Source organism: Octopus sinensis, linkage group LG5 (assembly GCF_006345805.1).
Source record: "Octopus sinensis linkage group LG5, ASM634580v1, whole genome shotgun sequence".
NCBI classification, from domain to species: Eukaryota; Metazoa; Mollusca; class Cephalopoda; order Octopoda; family Octopodidae; genus Octopus; species Octopus sinensis.
In genome coordinates this window covers 43865862-43887463 of record NC_043001.1, presented here as the reverse complement: position 1 = coordinate 43887463, position 21602 = coordinate 43865862, and the positions used below count along the sequence as shown (strand labels likewise).

The 21602-nt window shown below is 34.7% G+C and overlaps 1 protein-coding gene across 3 annotated transcripts in view; it reads left to right on the top strand.

Moving 5' to 3' along the window:
* The window catches only part of LOC115212130 (CD63 antigen-like), a 48908-nt gene that overhangs the window by 2812 nt on the left and 24494 nt on the right, over positions 1–21602 (top strand). For all 3 annotated transcript variants that reach the window (XM_036503362.1, XM_036503363.1, XM_036503361.1), the window contains exons 2-6: positions 13633–13776; positions 16007–16261; positions 16812–16886; positions 19893–20000; positions 21311–21523. In XM_036503362.1, coding sequence (XP_036359255.1) covers positions 13654–13776; positions 16007–16261; positions 16812–16886; positions 19893–20000; positions 21311–21523 — 774 coding nt within the window. In that variant the 5' untranslated portion in view covers positions 13633–13653. The remainder of the gene's footprint in view (positions 1–13632; positions 13777–16006; positions 16262–16811; positions 16887–19892; positions 20001–21310; positions 21524–21602) is intronic.

Sequence of the window (21602 nt, the reverse complement as noted above, 5' to 3'; positions counted from 1 at the left end):
TACCAACCACATGGTTCCGGGTTCAGTCCCACTGCGTGGCACCTTGAGCAAGTGTCTTCTACTATAGCTTCGGGCCGACCAAAGCCTTGTGAGTGGATTTGGCAGACGGAAACTGAAAGAAGCCTGGCGTATATATATATATATATATATATATATATATATGTATACATATGTATGTGTTTGTGTTTGTGTGTCTGTGTTTGTCCCCGCCAATATCGCTTGACAACCGATGCTGGTGTGTTTACGTCCCCATAACTTAGCAGTTCAGCAAAAGAGACCGATAGAATAAGTACTAGGTTTACAAAGAATAAGTCCTGGGGTCGATTTGCTCGACTAAAGGCGGTGCTCCAGCATGGCCGCAGTCAAATGACTGAAACGAGTAAAAAAGAATAAAAGAGGGTAAAGAGAGCCTGTTTTCAAGCTGATAGCCATTCTGATCCTGACACTGCTGATAATGCGAAACGTTGGAATCGCGAGCACCACGAAACACTTTCGCTCTGCACTTGTGTGCATTCTTGAGCATTATAGTATTATTTGAAATCAAATGATACTCTATATTATCTAATTTCTCTGTCTGAAGAATTTCTAATTGGAAATTCCTTGCATGTTTACCTAACATGTGAAACTCTGTAATTCCTATTAGCCAATGAAATGTCTGTAATGGTGATTTAATAATACCAATAAATCTACCAACTTCCTGTTTTCTTCTACAATAACATTGCAAATAGTATTTCCAGAATTTTTATCTCTCTTATATACACTGCATCTACACAACAGCGACAGCAACTACATACTAGATTGTAATAAAGAAATATGCTTCATGGGGAAACAGCTGGGATGTACCTTATGTACCTACAACCATACAAACTCACACATACACATACACATACACACACAGGCATATATACATATGCAGTAGTAGTTGAAGCTATGTTGCGTTGATCTTATGAAGTTACAATCTGGACAACAAAAGAGTGTAATTTTAAAGTAACTAATGAGAAATAACAGACTGATTTTATTATACATATCATATATACATACATACATACATACATACATACATACATACATACATACATACATACATACATACATACATACATACGACGGTCAGTTGAAAAGTTCATAGGCTGACCAACAAACTCTCATAGAATGTGACTAAATGAGTTTTATTTTTCAACAAAGGTTCCCTTGTAGACCATACACTTCTTCCATATATGTTGCAGTACTTGGATCCCATCGCTGAAGAAACTGTCATCCTGTTGGTAAAAAAATGTCAACAGCAGATACGTAGTCATTATCACTGCGATACTGCTTCCCAGAAAAAGTGTTTCTTCATGTTGGGAAAGAGATGATAGTCAAATGGGGTCAGGAAGGGTGATCAACCAGTTCAAAGCCACAGTCACGCACAGCAACCATTGAAACCAATAGCTTGTGTTCTGGAGCATTGTTCTGATGAAACAAGGCCCCTTTCGTCAGTTTTCATGAGCGTTTGGTCTTGATAGCCCTTTGTAACTGCCTCAGGAAGTTGGTATAGTACCCTTCATTGATAGCGTGACCCTTTTGAAGATAATCAATAAACAAAATATCTTTTACAGCCCAAAAAATCTGAGGCCATCACTTTTCCTGCAGATGAAACGACATTGGCTCTCTTTGGAGTAGGTGAGGAGGGGATTGTTTTTTTACTTTGTTTTGTTTTTGTCTCTGGCTCAAAGTGTTGAACCCAACATACACCCTAGTTTAGATGACGTTCAAGGAAACCAGCTTGATCTGCTTGAAACAATGTAAGATTTTTCCATGATGTGATCAGCTTGGTGCGTTTTTGATCAGGCTTCAGATGTCACATCCACCGAGCTGAAACCTTCGTCATGCCAAGTTCATTGTGCAGAATTTTTTCAACTCTCTCACGGGAGATGCTAAGGCTTCTTCCATTGGAGGTGTAGGCCTGTTCCATAGTGACGACTGCTGCTTCATCTCAGGGACGTACTCATAGACCCAATCCTTGTCGCCGGTGGTAATCCTCAACATTAGGAATGGGTCACCAGCGGCAAAAGAAAATCTTGACAGACTTCGACGTGATATTCTTTCTGCTCAGTGGTCAGCAGGCGGCAGACAAACTTGGAAGAGAGACGCTACATGTTCACTTCAGACGTTAGGATTGCCTGCATGGACCCGTACGACAGACCAATATCAGCAATGTCCTTGATTGCCCTCCAACGATCCTCACGCAAAGTTCATGAATTTTCTCCACACTTCCGGAGGTGACGCTTGTGTTAGATCTTCCAGGTCGCTCATCATCTTCCAGAGACCTTCAGCTCGAGCTTTTGAAGCCCCCGTGCCACTTGAAACATTGCGTACGACCCATTGCCTCGCCACCGTAAGCATGCTCAATGTCTCTGTAACAGACTTCCAAAGTTCAACGTAAAATTTCACGTTAGTTCTTTGACAAAAATCACAGACTACAGTATACACGTGATCACAAAACACAAATTTCACAACTTGCGGAGTAAACACAACGATGTCACTCAGCACACTGACTTATGAAGGTCACTTGCAAGCTCTTACTGCGCACGCAACCGTGTGCTGCCATCTGTTAGTGCGCTACAGAACTAGTCCCAGAACTTTTTGATACCACCTCATACATATATATATTCGAGCTAGTATCAAAAAGTTCCCGGACAAGTTATGTTTAATATAAAAAATGACTTGTTTACCTAAGTTTTAACATCACTTTCGAAATAGTCACCGGTTCCAGCGTTCCTGCCACTTTTGGAATTCGGCCTGGAAATCGTTTTCCGTAAGCGAGTCGAGGACCTGCCTTTTCATCTTGAGGAAGAGATGGAAGTCCATAGGTAATAAATCTGGTGAATAGTGAGGGTGCAGAAGCGACACCATGTTGTTTTTGGCGAGAGACTCACGAGTGAGGAGAGCTCGGAGACAGGGTGCATTGTCATTGTGAAGAATCCAGTTCTTTGCACTCCACAGATCCGGTCGCTTTCGCCGAATGTCCTCTCTCGAACGCTTCAAAACGTCGCAGTAGAACTCTTGATTAACAGTTTGGCCGTGGGGGACGAATCCTCGATGCACAATACCGCAGATATAGAAAAAAACGATAAGCATGCTCTTGTTTGAACTGCAACAGTTGAAGTGCCCGTACCACCTGAAACATTGAGCACAACCCATTGCCCTATTGCTGTAAGCTTGCCAAAACATGCTCAATGTCTCTGTAGCAGACTTCCAACGTTAAACGTAAGATTTCACGTTGGTTCTTTGTTCCAACTTCCTGCCAATGACAAAAATCACAGACTACAGTATACACGTGATCACAAAATACAAATTTTACAACTTGTAATGTCAACACAGTGATGTCACTTGGCACACTGCCTCTTGAAGGTCACTGCTAGCTCTCACTGAGCACACAACCGTGTGCTGCCATCTGTTGGTGCGCTACAGAACTAGTTCAGGAACTGTTTGATACCACCTTGTATACATTACATGTATATGTATGTATGTATGTATGTATGTATGACTATGTATGTATGTGTGAGTATATATATATATATTTATATATTCCAATGGTCCCCTAATAATTCTTTAAAATGAACATTACAAAGCACATTTCTTATCCTCCGACGAGAAATCCTTTTACTTTGTCGTTTATTTTTACAAAGATGCATTAAATGACAGTGGCTTCAAAGATAAAATATAATATATACCTAACAAAGCAAATTCATAAACTTAAAAAGTGAAGGTAAAATATTACATGGTATAATCCACCTTATGATTTAAGGGTTTTTTTCAATTTCATCAGGATTTCTTTGAATAAATATTTCCCTTCAGAGTATCTGTATCAAGAGAGCTTTAATTAAAATAGCGTCATGGTAAAATGTAGATGTAACAAAAACTTGTTTAAAGAAGAATATTATTGTCTTCTATATAATTTCAATAAACTTTTCAACGATATTCGTCTCCCAAAAACAATAGGTTTATCGAGCTAAGTTCTTCGCTGCAGATAATAGTGAAATAAAAGGTGTATAGGGTTTACTAAAAATCCGTTTCATATATTATCTCGTAAAATATGCATACATTCAGACTCTCAGAAAAATGCCTTTCCACTGCATCATCCAAATGTATTGGCGTTTAAAGGATATTGTTAACAATTACAAAATCAATTAGTCTATTATAAAGCATGCATCCACCCACATTAATTTCTCATGAAGGTGTAGTTTATGTCCCTTGGAAAAGTTTAACATTCTACTACAACCTTAAAAAATTTTTTTTTATCAGAATTTATGCATTCTAAAAAATAAAAATTCCGTCACTATTTATTAAGGAATACCTTGAAAGTTGTTATTATAAATTAAAAATATCATGCATTTGATCATTAACTCTAAATTTCATTAAATGTAGCCAACCTCTTTGTTTACATATTATATATATATGAGTGTGTGTGTGTGTGTGTGTGGTGTGTGTGTGTGTGTGTGTGTGTTGTGTGTGTGTGTGTGTTGTGTGTGTGTGTGTGTGTGTAAGGTGGCTAATTGGTAGAGTAGATAGCACGCCAAGCAAAATGCTTGGCGGCATTTTGTCTGTCTTTATGTTCTGAGTTCAAATTCCGCCCAGTTTGACTTGCCTTTCATCCTTTTCGGTAGATGAAATAAGTGCTAGTTGAGCACCAAGGTTGATTTAGTTCCCCCTAAAATATATCAGGCCTTGTGCCTATCGTAGAAAGGATTGTGTGTGTGTGTGTGTGTGTGTATTTGATACTACAGTGTTGAAAATATCATTTGGCGGCCTATAATCGAACAGACATATGACAAGTAGGCTTATAACCAAAGCGTTGCAATTGTGACAGTACCATTTTCGTTGACAGTGTATCTATGTCTACATTTTCTCTTTTTTTTTTCATGATAGATTATAAATTTATGAGAATGCTGCTAAGTAATTATTACCCAATGTGCATGTTTGTGTGTGTTATTTATAAATATGAGAAAAACTGTACTGAAGACATACTGTACATTTTACGGATCCACTAATACATTTTTTATTTGGCGTGCTCCAAAACTACTCATATCGGAAATAAATAAATAAATAATAATAATAATAATAGTAATAATAATAATAATAATAATAATAATAATAATAATAATAATAATAATAATAATAATAATAATAATCTACAGAGTTGCTCAGGTAGTAACACGCCATAACCACAGCATTGGCTTGTTTGTTCCAGCCACGCTGTGTGTACTGGTCCATTGCTGGATAACAAGAAGCTGGAGCCTGCCGAGTGCAACCCTATCACCATCAAGGGCTTCAGTTTCATTACCACTGTTATTCACAATATTTTGTTTTTTCATTGTCACTCATATAAGGTAGCGATTATCAGGTTGCGCAATTACCAGTGTTTTTATTGTAACACCATCACAGGAAAACTAACTTAGCCATGTCATGGATCGATTGTCGTAAGACATACGATATGATCCCACATTCTTGGATTATGGAATGCATGAATCTATTTGGTATTGCATTGAATGCTGAGAGATTACTTAGAAAAAGTATGGCGAAGTGGAGGACGGAACTGACAGCATATGGAACAAGTCTAGGAACAACAGAATTCAGTAGAGGCCTCTTCCAAGGGGACTGTTTGTCCCCACTGATCTTTGTACTGTGCATGATACCACTAACACTGATTTTGAGGAAAGCAAAGGCTGGGCATGTATTCAAAAGCTGCCAACGAAAAGTCTACCATTTGTTATTCATGGATGACCTCAAACTTTATGGTGTATACTTTCAGTGCTGAATTGAGTTCGGACTGAAAAAGTGGGGTGTGTTAGTCTTGAAGAGAGGCAAAATTAAATGTATGGACGGGCTAGTGATACCATCGGGGGAGGTTATGAAGCAAATAGAAGAGACGGGTTATAAGTACTTGGAGATATTGGAAATGGATAAATTGATGGAGAAAGAAATGAAAGAAAATTTTAAGGTTGAGTACTTGTGCAGACTAAGACTGATCCTTAAGTCGAAATTAAACGGACAGAGTAAGATTGAAGCTATCAACACCTGGGCGGTTTCACTCCTTAGATATGGAGCAGGGGTAATTGTATGGACAGTAGACGAACTAAATAGCTTAGACTGAAAGACAAGGAAGTTGCTGACTAGATATGGAATACTCCACCCAAAAAGTGACACAGACAGACTGTACGTACCAAAAAAAAGAGGAGAAAGAGGACTGATTGGATGTGAACACAACATTAGAGCAGAGGAAACAACATAGCATGGTATGCAAAAAATGCCACAGAACCGCTACTATTGGAAGTAAGAAGATCAGGCTTGTGTGGGATGGAAGATTGCAAAGGTAAAGCACTGTACAAGCACTTGAGAATGAAGGAAACTGAAAATAGGTGGATAAAGAAAAGAATGCATGGACAATTTCATAGGGATGCTGAAGATAAGACAAAGACAAAAGATGGCTATGGATGACTAAAAGTAATTTAAAACTGGAAACAGAGACTCTAATTTGTGCTGCCCAAGAGCAAGCATTAAGAACCAATTACATCAAATACAGAATAGGAAACCAGACATAATGTTAATTGAGAAAGAAAGCAAAGAATGCTGGATTATAGATATAGGTATGCCCAACTGACAACAAGGTATGAGATAAGGAAGAAAGAAAAGTTGACAGATATAACAGGTTAGCTTGGGAGGCTAAGCAGTTGTGGTCACTGAAAACGGTGGCTGCAGTACCAAAAATTGTTGGAACTATGAGAACAGTGAATAAAAATCTTGAGAAGTACACAAAACAAATAAGGGCTGCAATAAGGGTGGAGCACTTGCAGAAAACAGCACTACTTGGAACCACTCAAATATTGGGCATTACTTTAGTTCACTGGTAGTGAACAGCTGATACCATAGTACATCTCCAGCGTTAGAAGTTGAGCAAAGACAATAAGATAATAATAATAATAATAATAATAATAATAGTAATAATAATTATAATAATAATAATAATAATACAACCATACTCTGGGATATGCCGATACACACAGATAGAGAAATTAAGGCCAACAGACCAGATATAGTTGTCAGAGATCATGAAGAAAAAAAATGCTTTCTAATTGATGTATCAATACCGGTTGATGACAACGTGTCTCTAAAAGAAATGGAGAAACTCTCAAAATACAAAGACCTGGAAATAGAGGTAACTAGAATGTGGAATCTGAAAACAGAAACAATTCCTATCATAGTAGGTGCATTAGGCATGATAAAAAAATATTCAGACAAATACATAACAAAAACACCAGGACTTACAAATACATATAACATACAGAAAATTGCACTACTAGGCACTGCACACATCCTACGCAGAACACTTTCCATACAATAACCATCAGAGCATCACAACAAATCACAGCACATACCCAAGGCACACAGAGCTGCGCTCGGTAGTGAAGTGAAAGCACGCTATAAAAATAAAACTACTGAATAATAATAATAATAATAATAATAATAATAGAGATTGAAATAGAATGCCTGGTAGAGCTCCTTGAGAAAATTTGCTTCTTAGGGACAGCAAGGATTATCAGGAGGATTCTAAGCACTTGAAAGACTGCCAAAAACGTGTGGCTACCTAAGGTTACAGGTGGTAACCTGCTACCCACATAAATCCTACAAGGAATAAGACCAAATCTGAGCTTTGTTTCTATAATAATAATAAGAAGAAGAAGAAGTAAGGATGACATATATATTATATTTCTTCATGTTCAAGGTTTCAAAATTTCTCAATCCCTCAGACTGCCAGTGCTGATCTGACATAAGAAATACTTTTCTAAATTCTCAGTCGATGTTGGAATCTTGCACAAGTCAATCTCAAAGGGTAGTAATTCCTCATAGAAAACCTTACTTGGAAAACAGATGGGTATATATTAATATATCCCTTTTAAGGAATATATCAGTAATATTTTATTTGGGCTTTAATTTACACATTCAAATTTCTCAGTATTGCAAGTGTTCATTGTAAACTCATACATTCAAAGTTTGTAATTCATAAGTCACAGACACAGAATATACAGGATAGTATATGATGGTGAACTGAAATGTTCCTAGCTTTGAGTAAAAAAAATACAGAAGGATCAGCTAATTATGATTTTATTCAACATATGCCCCCTCTCAGATTCATACACTGATTGCAGAGGTCCTTCAGTTTTTCTAAGCTCTGTAAAGAAGCTCGGAAGGTTGGGCTTCCAACCAGACTTTTCCTGATACCCTTAAAGCCAGGAACTTTTCAGCACCCCCTCATACATACATACATACATACATAAATACAAAGATACATACATACACACACACACACACAACACACACACACACACACACACACATATATATATATATATATATATATATATATATATATATATATATATATATACATGTATACATACAAACAAAAATACCCTGTTGTTGATGTTGAAATTCCAATGAAGAAGCCTTGGATCTAGGTTACAAACCGGCTCTTTCTCTATTGACAAGAAATCTTGAAAAAAAACTGAACAATGACATGCACACACATATGTACACACACACACACGCACACGCACACACACACACACACACACACACACACACACACACACAAATTTATATGGTATGAACTTTTTAGTTCTGTTCTGTGCATGTTTCCTGTTCATCCTGATGAGGGGATCGTTGCTGTGATGCACTTTAAATGTAATCGAACCATGGTAATGAGCTCCCGAAGTGGCCGAAGGTGTGTTTGAATTGATTTTGTGGAACTCTTTTTGTTCATGGATTCTAACCTACCATGGTTTTAAGAATTGAAATTTTTGGACATACTCTTGTATGAAGGGAGTATAAAAAAAACTTTTTAAAGATATTTTTAGTCGATTGATATTTTATTTTATCTTAGTTTATTTAGTAGCATGACACGCTTTAGAATTTTTATGAATTGTTAGTTGTTTATATTTACCTTTCTGATAGGCTGTTCTATATATTTGTATTTTATTCGCATATATATTTTTACCTTCTGTGTTTTTATGTGTATGTACATTTTTACATGTTTAAGAACCATGGTAATATTTATATATAATCAAATGTCTGCAGTATGGTGACTCGAATTTGATGTTTATTCTATGATCAATATATATATATATATATATATATAATAATAAATATTAGGGAATAAATCCAAATTTACAGGGAAAAAATCAGATTTAGGATTAAATCGATTTTATAGTAAAATATTATAAAATATTATTCGAGACAAAACCACTATTTTGCAAAACAAACAAGGAAAGACTTAATCAATACATAAAATTTTAATAAATAGTCAAAAAAACCGCCACTACAATCGTTTCTTGTCTTGATCGACAATCTTCAGGTGGACTTCCAATAATTCAGTGTCAAATTATGACTATTTATTAAAATTTTATGTATTGATTAAGTCTTTCCTTGTTTGTTTTGCAAAATAGTGGTTTTGTCTCGAATAATATTTATATATATATATATATATTTGTGTGTGTGTGTGTATCTCTTCATATATATATATATATATATATGTGTGTGTATGTCTCTTCTATTTTTTAATTATTATAAATCTTCCACTGAGGAGGGAACTGGTTTCCAACAAAGATACAAGGCTCCATCTTTGGGATGTAGTTAGCACAAATTCACATTTGGAACTTGAGAAAAGTCATGCATATTTTTATTGTTCCACTCACAAATAATGTGCGTAAGTATGTATGCATAGTGGTGGACTAGGTCTAAAAATATTAGTTGCCAGGAGACTAAGGGAGCCCACCCACAACTACAATCCTATCTTTGAATTTCTTTTTTTTTTTTTTGTTAAAAGTATTTTTTTCAACTGTCTACAAAAACAGCCAGGCTGAAATAATTAATGCATTCTTCCAGGAGTGAATAAAAAATTCTCAAACTTGAGGAGATGGGCCCCTTAGATACTAACTTGGGCCCCTGTATATGGATTCTAATGGTGCCATCGGGCAAGCTAGCAACTTGCCCAGTCTGCCACTGTGTATGTATATATATATGTGTATCCACATAGCTAGCGAGCTAGCCAGACAGACAGACAAACAGATAGATAGATAGATAGATAGATAGATAGATAGATAGATAGATAGATAGATAGATAGATAGATAGATAGATAGATAGATAGACATAGATATAGATATAGATATATGCTTGCCAGTTGTCTGGTACTTATGAAATCAACTGAGATAAAGAAAGCTTTTGCCATAAAGGGGTATAACTCATTGCTCCAGTCCACAAACGTGGAGAAACACACACACACTTGCACGCACACACACACGCACACACACACGCACACACACACGCACACACACACAATACATAAATTTATTCTCTTACACATGGATATTATTACTGTATTTTTTTTTATTATTATATTTACTAAATGCCATTTACAAGCTGAATATTTTGCATCTACTAATTTCATTAGGTAAATAAAATGATAACATCCTAAAATATGATGCCTCCAAAGGATCTTTCAGGCAAATATCATGTCTCAGTTCCATAAATAGACCAGTTTGGAGTGTGTATATGAAATTGAGATGATGGTATTTGCCTGATCAATTGGTGAGTTTTGAAGCAGCAAAATATTCTTTTCTCAACACGATTTCATTTTAATAGCCATCTATGTAGCATACTCAATGTAAATACACCATTGAAAGTCAAATTTAATGTGGAAATAACACCTCTTATGGTTGTGCTCTGTTTAAAAACACAATATTTATCAGGCAGACTAAAATCATACCAGTAGCATCTACTGAGAATGCTAGAAGCATTTCTGCCTTATTGGGTGTTATCAGTAGCAAGTACTAGAAGCTAGCTGCATACCTATACAAAATTTGTCATATATATCAGTAAAACAGTGAATAACAAATCACTGGTGCAGCAAATAGCTCCCGACTGAATAAGAATCTGTTATATGCAACATAAATTATATTAGATTAAAATAGCTGTCTATGTGTCATATTTAATGTAAATATATCATGAAAGGCAAATTTACTATGGTATTGGTCCAGAGATAATATTTCTTATGGATGAGCAGTGTTTAAAACTATTAATATGATATATAGATATTTTTTTTTAATCTAATACTGCTTCTGTTGCTTATGATAGATTTTTATTTAGCTGGGCAGCTATTTGCATCATCAGTAAATTAACATCGTGATTAAATAACCAGATGAAACTAAGGATTGTTCGTCAGTTTATTCATCAGTTAAACTGACAAACAACTCCTAATTTTATCTGGTCACATCTGACTCATCAGAAGAATTGTTGTTCAATTCATTCTGTAGACAGAGTCTGTGGTTTAAACGGAGTCAATTTCCTTTTTGTAGCAAGCATTAGAACCAGTTCTTCAATCTGGAGAAAACTTGTCAAAACCTTGAAACATTGCTTCCTATGGCATTAATTTCATGAGTTGTAGTTTATTGACTTTTTTTTTCTCTCTTATTAGTCTCAGTGGGGGCTGCAAGAAAGATATGAGTACTGCCATTTTTTTTTCTGACAAAGCTACAAAAATGTATACTTCTTTATATAAATTCATGTAAGAATTGCATGTGTGTGTGTGTGTGAGTGAACAAATGAAAGAAAGAAGCGTTCAATGCATTTGGTTGGAGCTACATGTATTTAATAACAGTCTGACTCAGATCTACATGACTTAAAGTTTCATGGATGTGTAAGATGCATCTTTCTCATCAGATGTTCAGTGGCAACACACCCATTGTGTGTGTGTGTGTGTGTGTGTGTGTGTGTGTGTGTGTGTGTGTGTGTGTGTGATGTATATGTATGCATTTGTGAAAGTAGATTCCACCTTATATGTTATGAATACATAAATAGAATACATAACTCCTTATAGAACATTATTCTGCTTGTCATGCCACTCATGTTTTGTTTTAAATAATCTTAATGAAATTAAATTTAAGACATAATCAAAACTTCTGACATAATAAAACTTATAAAAATAAATAAAAAAGGCAAATTAGAAAATGAATAAAACAACAAATTTCCATGTGTACTTCCGGTATACATTATTTAGCTTTACTCAAAAATAATTTTTAGCTATGGATCTTTGCAAGGCAAAACATATATACATTATGTGTGTGCATATGAGTGTAGGAGAGGAGTAACGTGGGAGACATATATGTATGTGCACTTTTATATTTTGCAATTGTTTACCTATGTTAATTGATTTTACAATTCAGTTTCTGTGCCAACTCTCACCAATGATCATAAATTGTGGGTATTTATCAAAAGAGTACAATCACAAATACAAGTGGCCGAAATGGGATTCCTCCAAAAAATCTATGGAATCACATTACTTGACAGGTGCATAGCTCAGAGATCGGGGGTCTCTCCAGTTTGAGCCACTACTTTACATTGAGAGCTCACAACTCCAGTGCTATGGACATGTGGTTAAAATGTCATAGGAAAGGATCATAAGATGGGTTCTTGAAGCTCAACCGACTGGCATGAGACCTAGGGATAAACCAAGAACAAAATTGTTGGATAATATGCATAGTCTCAGTTGGTCATGCTTGGAAATTCAGCAGGAAAGTGTAATGACAGTAGCTTTTAATAGGACCCAATATTTGAAGTGCCCAAGAACTCTATCCTCACAAACCTCCCAGGAACAGTGTGTGATGAAAACAGTTTGATGGATAGATGGATGGAAAGACTGTAATCTTGAAAACCTGAAATACAACGTGATGTATTGTAGTAGTTAAGAAAAAAGAGCAATTGTAACATGTAAGTGATATGTAGATTCTGTTCAGGGGCCATATTATTAGTTCTTAAAGCCAGAACTAATTATTTGCATAGTGGCTACAATCAAGGAATTTCTAGGCCATTTAGAGAACTCATACCTGTTGAATACAATCAACAAATATGATGCTAATTGGTAGAAGTTAACATCAAAAGTTCCAGGTCTTTTGAGATTTTCATTCAGCAAATTAAATCTTCTAAAATCCTAGTTTACAATTTGATTTACAGAAAAGTGATTCAATTCAAATTTTTAAGAACAATTATTTCTTTCACTTATTTTTTTAATAAAGACTGTTTAATGAAACAAAACAATTGTATTATTACCTTCAATATATATTTATAACAAACCTGGATAATACAATAATAATTAATAAAAGGTAATTAACCAGAGCTTCATCAGAGTGGATACAAATACATAAAATAAAAGAAGAGAAGAGGGAAAAGGAATGAACAGGGCCTCAAGATGAGGAAAGAAGGCTTAATAAATTAGAATCAAACCATTTTGCAGTATGTATGTATATATATATATATATATATATATATATATATACTCTTATTTGTAACAGGTATTGAATACTAAGTTTAAAAGTTCAACATAGATAACATTCTGTGTGTGTGTGTGTGTGTGTGTGTGTGTGTGTGTGTGTGTGTGTGTGTGTGTGTATGTGATTAGGTTAGTTAATAAAAAATTTTTAAATGTTTTTTTGTGTGTGTTACCTATGAAAGAGCCATAAACACTAGCCTTACAAAAAGCCATAAATTTAAACCATTTTAAGAGTTTTAAAACTAAACTATATTTTTCTGTTTTACAGCTTTCTTTGTGAGTGAGAAATATGGCTGATGAACAAAATCAAAATGCAGAGCAAAAGCCACGAAGACGAAAGAAGGCCAAGAAGCAAAAAATTATATCTTCCACCGGAACCACCATCTTTATGATAATAAATGTTTTCCTGGTTGTAAGTAAAAGTAAAACTTTTGAAAGAGATTTCACTGACATCATATGTTTCAGTTTTTAGATCACTTTAGATTGCTGCAACTGTTGTTGTCAATGGTCGTGGTGGTGGTAGTGGTGGTGGCGCCAGCAGCAGTGGGGGTGGCAGTGGTGGCGGTGGTGGCGGCGGTGATGGTGGTGTTAGTGGTGTTAGTGGTGGTGCTGGTGGTCCTGGTTATAATGATTATGATGATAATGATGACAAGCCTCTGATCAACTCTGTATGAGAGCAGATCAAAAGCTATGGTCAAAGATGTTTGACCATGAACAGTTGAAAGGCAAAGTCGAAATTTGAGCTCAGAACATTAAAAAATAAATAAGAGGAAATGACACTAAGTACTTTGCCAGATGTGCCAGATGTGACACTAAGTATTTTGCCAGATGTGCAGCTCATCACCATGGTGTACACCACTAACAAATAAGCACAGAGGAATTTTAACTGTCATGTTCTATGCAAATCTACTTCACCACCAAAAAAATCTAATGGCACACATGAATAGAATTGACAATACATGTCCAGACTGTTATATTGTACCACATACTATTTATTTGTATGTTGGAGCATGCAGTATGGTCCTCAGCTAAGCAGAGGCATCGTTAATTAAAACAAGAGACCTTGAACAACATAGCAACAATTTTATGCCAAAAATATATATTTCATTTTAAGAAACGTGAGCTATTTATAATAATGTATTTATAAACTAGGTGCACACTTCAGTCAGCAAACAGGCAGTCATTAGAACATAAAACTGAATGCTTGCAGTATTTGTGTAAAAACTTTGCACTCTGAGTTCAAATCATATTTCGGTAACCAACTTTACCTTTCATCATTCTAGGAACAATAAACTACTAGTCAATTACTGGGGTTGATTCTCTTCTCTCTCTGGTGAATGATGAAATAAAGGTTTGGCAGCTGAAAAGCGATAAATAGGAATTGTCTAGATAAATGGATCCTAGTCATGTCTCCTTGAATAGATTTATAACAGCCAGTCAAAGAATCGTCACATTGGTAGTCTAGCAATGGACATTTTATATCTATTTTGTTATCTTAATATTTAAAACAACATTGTATAATTTATATTGGGATGCAATGGTTAAAAAGAAGAGATACAGTGGTTGAGAACAGAGGTAAGTTGCTAGGAATCAAAGTACAGGAGTGAAAACAGAGGTGTATTAAATTACAAATAAAATTATATATATGTTTGTTTAAATATTTTGATTATAAACTTTGCTAACTTCAAAAACTATTTTAAAACTAAGGAGACACGTTTCATTCCAACAGCTCATAGAAATTTTCTATGTCCAATGTATGATTTTTTAAGACAATAAAGTGTAAATGGAAAGAAATGTGGTTGTTAATTTAAGCAGTTTAAGTGACTACATAGAACAGGGACAGAGAGAGACATTCAATATTGGGGAGAATTGCAAGTATATAAGTACCTGAGTAGCTGCATGTATGCTGAGAAAAAATAATGAATCTTTAATTTTACAAATTCATAGCTTTGTGACTTATATGTGACAGGCATAGGAGTGGCTGTGTGGTAAGTAGCTTGCTTATGAACTACATGGTTCTAGGTTCAGTCCCACTGCTTGGTGCCTTGGGCATGTGTCTTCTACTATAGCTTCGGGCCGACCAAAGCCTTGTGAGTGGATTTAGTAGACGGAAACTGAAAGAAGCCCATTGTATATATATATATGTATATATGTATGTATGTGTGTGTGTAATGTTTGTGTGTCTGTGTTTGTCCCCCCAACATTGCTTGACAACTGATGCTGGTGTGTTTACGTCCTCGTAACTTAGCGATAGAATAAGTACTAGGCTTACAAAGAATAAGTCCTGGTGGTGCTCCAGCATGGCCAAACTCAAATGACTGAAACAAGTAAAAGTGTAAAGAGAGAGTAAAGAGAGTATATTAAATTACATTTTAGATGTTGAGTTTTTTTTTTTGGCTTCTTTTTTTTTTTGCACATGGTGTTTTAGCGAACTTCTTCATTGAACAATTTCAAATTTTAATGTGACAGTGGAATTTCCCTTACCCTAGAAATAGAAGTTCCCTCATTAGCTTTAATATATTCTTACTACCAATGTTTTCAGCATGTTTGTAGAAAGAATCTAACTTTCAGAATGTTGATAGTAATATAATATTGTTAGATAAATACTTTTCCCTGACAGAATTTCATTTCTATAATTACAGATAATTGGTGGTACATTGATCCTAGGTGGAATCATTGTTAAATATGGCTCAGCCAAAATGGAAGTACAGTTACAACCACTTTACAAAACAATGGCAGAGGCAATATCTGAAGCAGACATGCCAGATTTTGGCAGATATGTTGATATCACACACAAGGTGGCATTGGGATTCATTGTAACTGGATCATGTCTTCTCTTCATTGCTCTGATAGGTTGTTGTGGTGGTTGTTGCCAAAATAGGACATTACTCATTCTGGTAAGTATACTGTTTTATTCTATTCCATGTTCTTAATGCATGTATGTTGGGGTGTATCCTGGTTATACTTTTTTATGTGAAGTTTTGTAACTCTTATATTGTTGTCATACCAAATATGTAAACTTACAAGTATGATTCTATTTCTTATAAATTAAAGGAAGGTGAGTATGGTCTTTGGTAGGTATAGGGTCAATACCTATCAAGTTCCAGCTTTATTAGATCTCCTCAGAAAAGTATGGCAAGTTTTATATAATCCCACCTTATTATAGCTCCTTGTTATTTATACATTTCCACTCCTTATAGAAGTAACTATTTAACTTGTTCAGGGCGGTTTTAACTGTGTTGGTCATGGATGCAACACAGCACCAGTGTTAATACAAGAACCTTCATTCCTTCTACCAATAGGTCAGAATTCTACCACCTCAACTCTTTGCCAATCTTCATTTCTTACAAAATCTGAAATAAAATTTTGAAATCTAAAAATATATATTATATTCATTAAATATAGATCTTCTTTATTTGATTTCTCTTATATTCATTTAACTTGCAGTATGGATTTTTGTTAACATGTGTGATGGTCACAGAAACTGGTTTTGTTATATTGCTGTTTTCGGTTAAGAAAGAAGTGAGTAACATCTTTTAATAACTCCTGTATTCTTATCTTATTTTTTCCCTTTGATTTTTTTTTTTTTTACTGTTTTGCATTCATATTTCTTTTTTAAGGTAATACAAGTAAAACTCTTTCTTTTTCTCCTTTTGCAATTGGATCAACAGAGTAAAGGTAAAGTTACCTTCTCAAGTCATGCTGACTCACAAGGGCCAGTTTCCCAGTTTCATGGCATATATATTCCACAGCTGGACGGGACGCTCATTTTTGCCAGAGTGGACTGGAGCAGCCTGAAATGAAATATTTTGATCGAGAACAAAATGCACCCCCCAGTCCTGGAATCAAAACCACAATCTTATGATCACGAGTCCAATACCCTATCCACTAAGCCATGCACTTCCATGATCAACAGAGGGGTTTCAGTAGTTGTGGTACAGGCACTTATTTTATCCTGTTTGGAAATCAGACTGTAAAGTAACTGTCAATGCACTAATAGTTCTAATGACACAAAGACAGGTGTGGCTATGTGGTAAGAAGCTTGCTTTCCAACCATATGGTTCTGGGTTCAGTCCCACCGCATGGCACCCTGGGCAAGTGTCTTCTAATAATATAACCTCAGGCCAACCAAAGCCTTGTGAGTGAATGTGGTAGACAAACTGAAAGAAGCCTGTCATGTGTATATATATATATATATATATTATATATATATATATATATATATATATATTATATATATATATATGTATGTATGTATGTATGTATGTATGTATGTATGTATGTATGTATGTATGTATGTGTGTGTGTGCCTTTGTGTCTGTTTGTCCCCCCATCACTGCTTGACAATCAGTGTTGATATGTTTACATCTCCATAACTTAGCAGTTCAACAAAAGAGACTAATAGAAAAAGTACTAGGCTTTAAAAATATAAGCCCTGAGGGTCAACTTGTTCAACTAAAACCCTTCAAAACGGTTCTCCAGCATGGCCTCAGTCAAATGACTGAAACAAGTAAAAAAATAAAAGAACAAAAGAATCTCCAACAACCAAACCACAAACAGTAGCCCATAATTAACCTTTTAGCATTCAGATTAACCTGTCAAATGTAACGCTTATTTATTCACATTGTTTTGAATTAATTATGCATTATATCATTGCTTTAAGATTTTAATGATGTGATTGTTTAATTTTAGAATGACATTGTAGGGTATGTGTATGTTCATCTTGCTGATTTGAACATACAATAGATAGAATATTTGGGCCTGATATAGCTGGTTTAAAAGCTAAATGATTAGACATACAAAACACTACACACGCTTACTCATGATCAATGAAATAAATGAAAACAAACCTTGGTTAAAAGCATACACTAATACAAACAGACATAAATACATATGGAAATTCATTAACAAAATCATCTAAGCATAAATAAATGATGCACCTGATCCCATGAAATGCTAAATAGACAAACTAAATAAATGAAAAAAAACATTTTGAAACACTTTATTTTTTACCTTAATGAAATTCAACCTTACACTCATACACACACACAAACACACACTCAAACGTACACACTCACACTCACACTCACATGCACAAACACACACATGCACACACACAAACACACACACACATGGGCATACACACATATACGAACACAACAGGTGCACATACATAGAAACATTTTAACAAAGCCTCTGACAATTTTCTGCAACAAAAAAAAGGAGGGAAAAAACTGCCAATCAAGAGACATAATAATAGCCAATCAGCATACACAAAAGTGAATCAATCAAAAAGAAACCACACCCACTCCAATCAAAATAAAGAGCCACACTGAATTGTAACAGTTCTTAAAAGAGGATGGCAGTCATATGAAATTTGTGATATAAGATAGATAAATATTCGGTTTAAATAAACTATATTTATATACATATATCTATCTCTCTGTCTATCTACATTTGCACACACACACATACACAAGGCAAATGGTTACAGTGATTTTGACATTTCACGAATGGCCTACCTTACTAAACTGTCCAGTCTGATGAGACTGACTACTAGCAGAACTTCGAAGTCACTGTCACCAATTTTCCTTGAGAAAATATATCTCACACACTCTCTCTTTTAGAATGCTTCTTCAGTCAAAGTTTTGGTTGTTTATATATATATATGTATGTATGTATGTATATATATATATATATATATATATATATATATATAATATATATATATATATATATATATATATATGTATGTATGTATGTATGTATATATATATTTATACATAAAATACACACATCAATATATTATGCATTTCTAAGTACCTCTATGTACATATATGTGTATGTATTGTAATATAAGTTTGCACATTGTCTAATATAGAAGTCAGTACATTGGAAAGGGTGGATAGATATGTTTATTGAATCAAAAGTTGACAGTCTGCTTTGAGTTTTACTTTGGACTGGGGTGCTCATGACTGTGGTGGAATAAACCTTTTAATACCTACTTACCCGAGGCTACCTTTCTTTTATGATACAAACTTCTTGTTTAAAGTGATCTGAACTAAAAATCTATCAAAATTTTAAGTTAATTTTGTTCCAAGCAATAGATTAAAAATGACATGGTCTTTTTACTAAGTTGTTCCTTACTTTTAAAATCAATTGAATCAAAGGCAGTGTATTTCAACAGAAATATGGTAATGAAAGAGTTGAATGGTTTGCAGTTTCGATAAGGATGGGTTGACCTTAAATGTCTCTATGCAAGTAGGTTGATAGGTTTCTATGAAAACTAATATGAAGAAGTAGGACATGTATTGGTTCAGACACTCTTGTTCTCTTCTAATGTTTTGCATTATCTTGAGACTTAACTGAGACTTTTGGTAGAAGGTTGAATTACAACCTTTGTTCTGATTCAAATAACAGGTCTTTGAATATTTCATTGAAACTTGAATGGTGTTTTTGATATAGGTGTCTGCTTCCTTTTTTTCTTAAATAACCAAATTTTTCCTATTCCAAATGATTTTCTTTTAGATGAAAGACTCTATGAAAGAACCAATGATTGCCAATCTGAAAAACATGTATGCTGGTCCTGATCAAGAAGATGTAACTTCATATGGTTGGAATTTTGTTATGTCTACGGTATGTAGCACAATTTATTAAAGAAATCGTTTTTATCTACCAAATATGTAATTTCAAGTAAATCACCTTCTCATAAGAAAGTTGAGACAACCAGTTTTAATATTGTTTTTTTTTTTTTAAGGATAAAGCAAAGAGCTGGCAGAACTGTAAGCACACCAGGCAAAACGCTTAGCAACATTTTGTCTGTCTTTAAGTTCTGAGTTCAAATTCTGCTGAGGTCAACTTTGCCTTTCATCCTTTCAGGGTCAATAAATTAAGTACCAGAGAAACACTGAGGTCAATGTAATCAACTTATCTCCTCCCCTGAAATTACTGACTTTGTGTCAAAATTTGAAATCAATGGTATTTCTTAAGGCACAGCTATGTGGTTAAGAAGTCTGCTTTACATCTATAAAGTTTTGGGTTCAATCCACATGTACAGCAGCTTGGGCAAATGTCTTTTATTATAGTCTTAACTTGATCAATAATTTTTGAGTAAATTCAGTAGACAGAAACTATGTAGATGTCTATCATGTGTGTGTGTGTGTGTGTGTGTGTGTGTGTGTGTGTATGCATGTATGGGTATGTCTTTGTGCTTGTCCTCACAATACTTGACAGCTAGTGTTAGTTTCTTTATGCCCTTGTAACCTGGTGGTTCAATAAAGAGATCATTAGAATAAGTACCAGACTTATAAGTACTGGGGTCAATTTCTTCAACTGAACCCTTCAAAGTACTGCCCCAGAATAAAAGAATAAAAGCAATGGAAATGGGTGTGGCAGAAAAGTGATACAGTCAATGCTATATCAGATATATTTCAGCTCCACACTATTTTCATATCAAATCCTGCTAGGGTCTTCTGTGTCATTTATTTTCTTCTTTTGATAAACCAAGTAACAATACTGCTATACTAGAGTTGATTCAATTTCTTACAATTAAAAATATGTTTGTTTTTGTATTTAATCATAGAACAGATTCATATTGTGTTTAGCTTAGGCATGAAATCTGAGACTTTTTAGTGTAAAAGATTAAGAAGATGTGACATTCACACTTTCCCATAGATTGTTAGTGAGGTAAATGAAATAAAAACTATAATTGAAATTGGTGTTATTAATTATCATCATCACCAACACGATTATCATCTAACATCCACTTTTCTATGTTTGCATGGATCAGACAGAACTTGTTGAGACAGATTTTCTATAGCAGGATGCCAATTCTTGTTGCCAACTCTCACCTATTTCTAAGCATATGTATTTTCAGAAACAATACTAAATAAGAATTTATGTGTAATATCATCTTTAAAATCCTGTTTGCATATATTTTCTTACAGTTCCAGTGTTGTGGAATCAGTAACTACACAGAATTTCATCATGCCAAAAAATGGGACCGGAGAACTAAAATTAGGGGCATGCAATATTTGAAAATAATTCCTGATACCTGCTGTTCTCGCAGGGTTGATATTTTAAGTGAAAAACGGTTCAAAGAAATGACTGACACAAACTGTACTATTAATCCAACTCTTTCAAATTCATATATTGGAAAGGTAAGTTTTATCTGTTACCTTGTAGCTTTTAGAGCCATTTATTTGTTGTTATAAAGTAGATGTGGTTTCAGATATAGTG